Below are 1,700 nucleotides of genomic sequence, written 5' to 3'. Positions count from 1 at the left end.
AAAATTAAGTAAATCATGTAAGGATATAAATTCAAACTTATATTTTGGAAGTATTGCTTAAGCTCAAACTCTACAGCAAGGCATTAGTAATGCCAAGGTTATGCTGTCAGTTCCCACTGAACGCAAGAACTGATAGCAGCGCCGTTTCTGACTAATTTTTTGTCTGTGTCTCCTCAGTTGATGGTGCTCTATGTAAGTTCCTCCATAGATCGGATTGAATCTGCGTCTCCATGGCTGATGGTGCTCTATGTAAATTTCTCCATCGGTCGGATTGAATCTGCTTCTCCATGGCTGATGGTGCTCTTTGTGAATTTCTCCATCGGTGGAAATTAATCTGCGTCTCCATGGCTGATGGAGCTCTTTGTAAATTTCTCCATCGGTGGAAATGAATCTGCGTGTCCATGGCTGATGGTGCTCTATGTAAGTTTCTCCATCGGTGGGATTGAGTTGGTGTTCCCCCAGCTGATGCTCTTCTAGGCAACCACCTAGTTCACCTATGCCTATAAATGCCTCTAACTGATTTATTTCATAATAGCCATGACTGATAATGGCCCTTAGCTTTTGGAAAAAACACCTGCAAAATGCATAAGTGTTAAATGTTGGTGTATTTTTAAGGAACTTGGTTGGTTTCTTGAATGCCACTAAACAGTTCAGGTCACTTTTTTTTCCAATGCTTTCCAACTTGTACACAGTCTCACACCAGAGATTTTTCTGATCTTTTCTTGTCCTGACAGAAGTGACTTTAAACTTCTCATATGGAGGAATCAGCACTTCTTTCTGTTTAGGATACTTAGAATATTTTGTCACATCAGCACCTTCACAAGTTTTGATTTCAAAACAAGATTTATTTCCAAAATCTTGTGCTACTTTACGTTCAAGAGAGGAGGATGTAAAAGAGCCAAAACGAACATCTTCTCCAGTAACATTCTTATAAAATTCAACTGTAGTACCACGATACGTTGACTTGCATTCCTTTTGTGTTTTAGTCAATTTCTTGATTGCATCGGTTAACAAAAATTGAATTGAATACCATTTAAATGTCTGGTCTGTGTAGTTTTGTTTACCATTACGAACAGCCATGTTAAAATTGCTGTATACATTAGAATTATTGTTGGTGTACACATAAATGGAGATTGAATTATTCCATGTCAGGTTATCTTCTGGTGGTGTGGCATTCACTTCACCTTCTTGCCAAGCCTTTTTAAAATCAGGTGAGTTATTGATTTCCTTCTCTAGATAATTTGACTCCACCAGGTGTTCCATTTTAACAGTGCAACCATCATATTCATCATCAACTGAATTCAGTGCCATATCCAGTGGAAATATCTGTCCTTTAACAGCAGCTCTGTGATCCTGCAGCAACAGCAATAATAATAATCAATCATCAGTATTCATGTCTGTAATATTCATACTAGAACCCAAGCTTACCTGTCCTAGAGCAGCTAAAATGAGAAGAGCTGCTTCAATGATCAGCAGCATCTTGATTCAGTCAAATCCCTCAGATAATCTAGTAGATCTAGTGAAGCGCAGATGCTGAAAGACAACCAGAAACACAACAGTGTCTCACAAATACTAAATCTATCACTATAATAGCAAAAGTCACTTTAAGGCAAGTAATTTTACTCGGCAATCATCTTATCATATCATCTTATCATAGCTCCTATCTCTTTGAATGGGGAAACATCAAATTCTCCAAAGCT

The 1,700-nt window shown here is 37.9% G+C and overlaps 1 protein-coding gene across 1 annotated transcript; it reads right to left on the bottom strand.

Moving 5' to 3' along the window:
* Nucleotides 1-574: 574 nt before the first annotated feature.
* LOC107736526 (NAD(P)(+)--arginine ADP-ribosyltransferase 2-like) lies at nucleotides 575-1,479 on the bottom strand (the record flags this gene model as incomplete). The annotated part of the gene is made up of 2 exons (XM_016547917.1): nucleotides 1,429-1,479; nucleotides 575-1,353 (listed from the first exon to the last, which is right to left on the bottom strand). Coding segments are annotated over exons 1-2 (830 nt in total), but the record flags the coding sequence as incomplete, so codon positions are not given.
* Between the last annotated feature and the right edge of the window lie 221 nt (nucleotides 1,480-1,700).

Source organism: Sinocyclocheilus rhinocerous, unplaced genomic scaffold (assembly GCF_001515625.1).
Source record: "Sinocyclocheilus rhinocerous isolate Xijiao unplaced genomic scaffold, SAMN03320098_v1.1 C36759352, whole genome shotgun sequence".
NCBI lineage: Eukaryota > Metazoa > Chordata > Actinopteri > Cypriniformes > Cyprinidae > Sinocyclocheilus > Sinocyclocheilus rhinocerous.
Note: the sequence above shows the minus strand (reverse complement) of the source record. Positions and strands in the feature narration are given on the sequence as shown.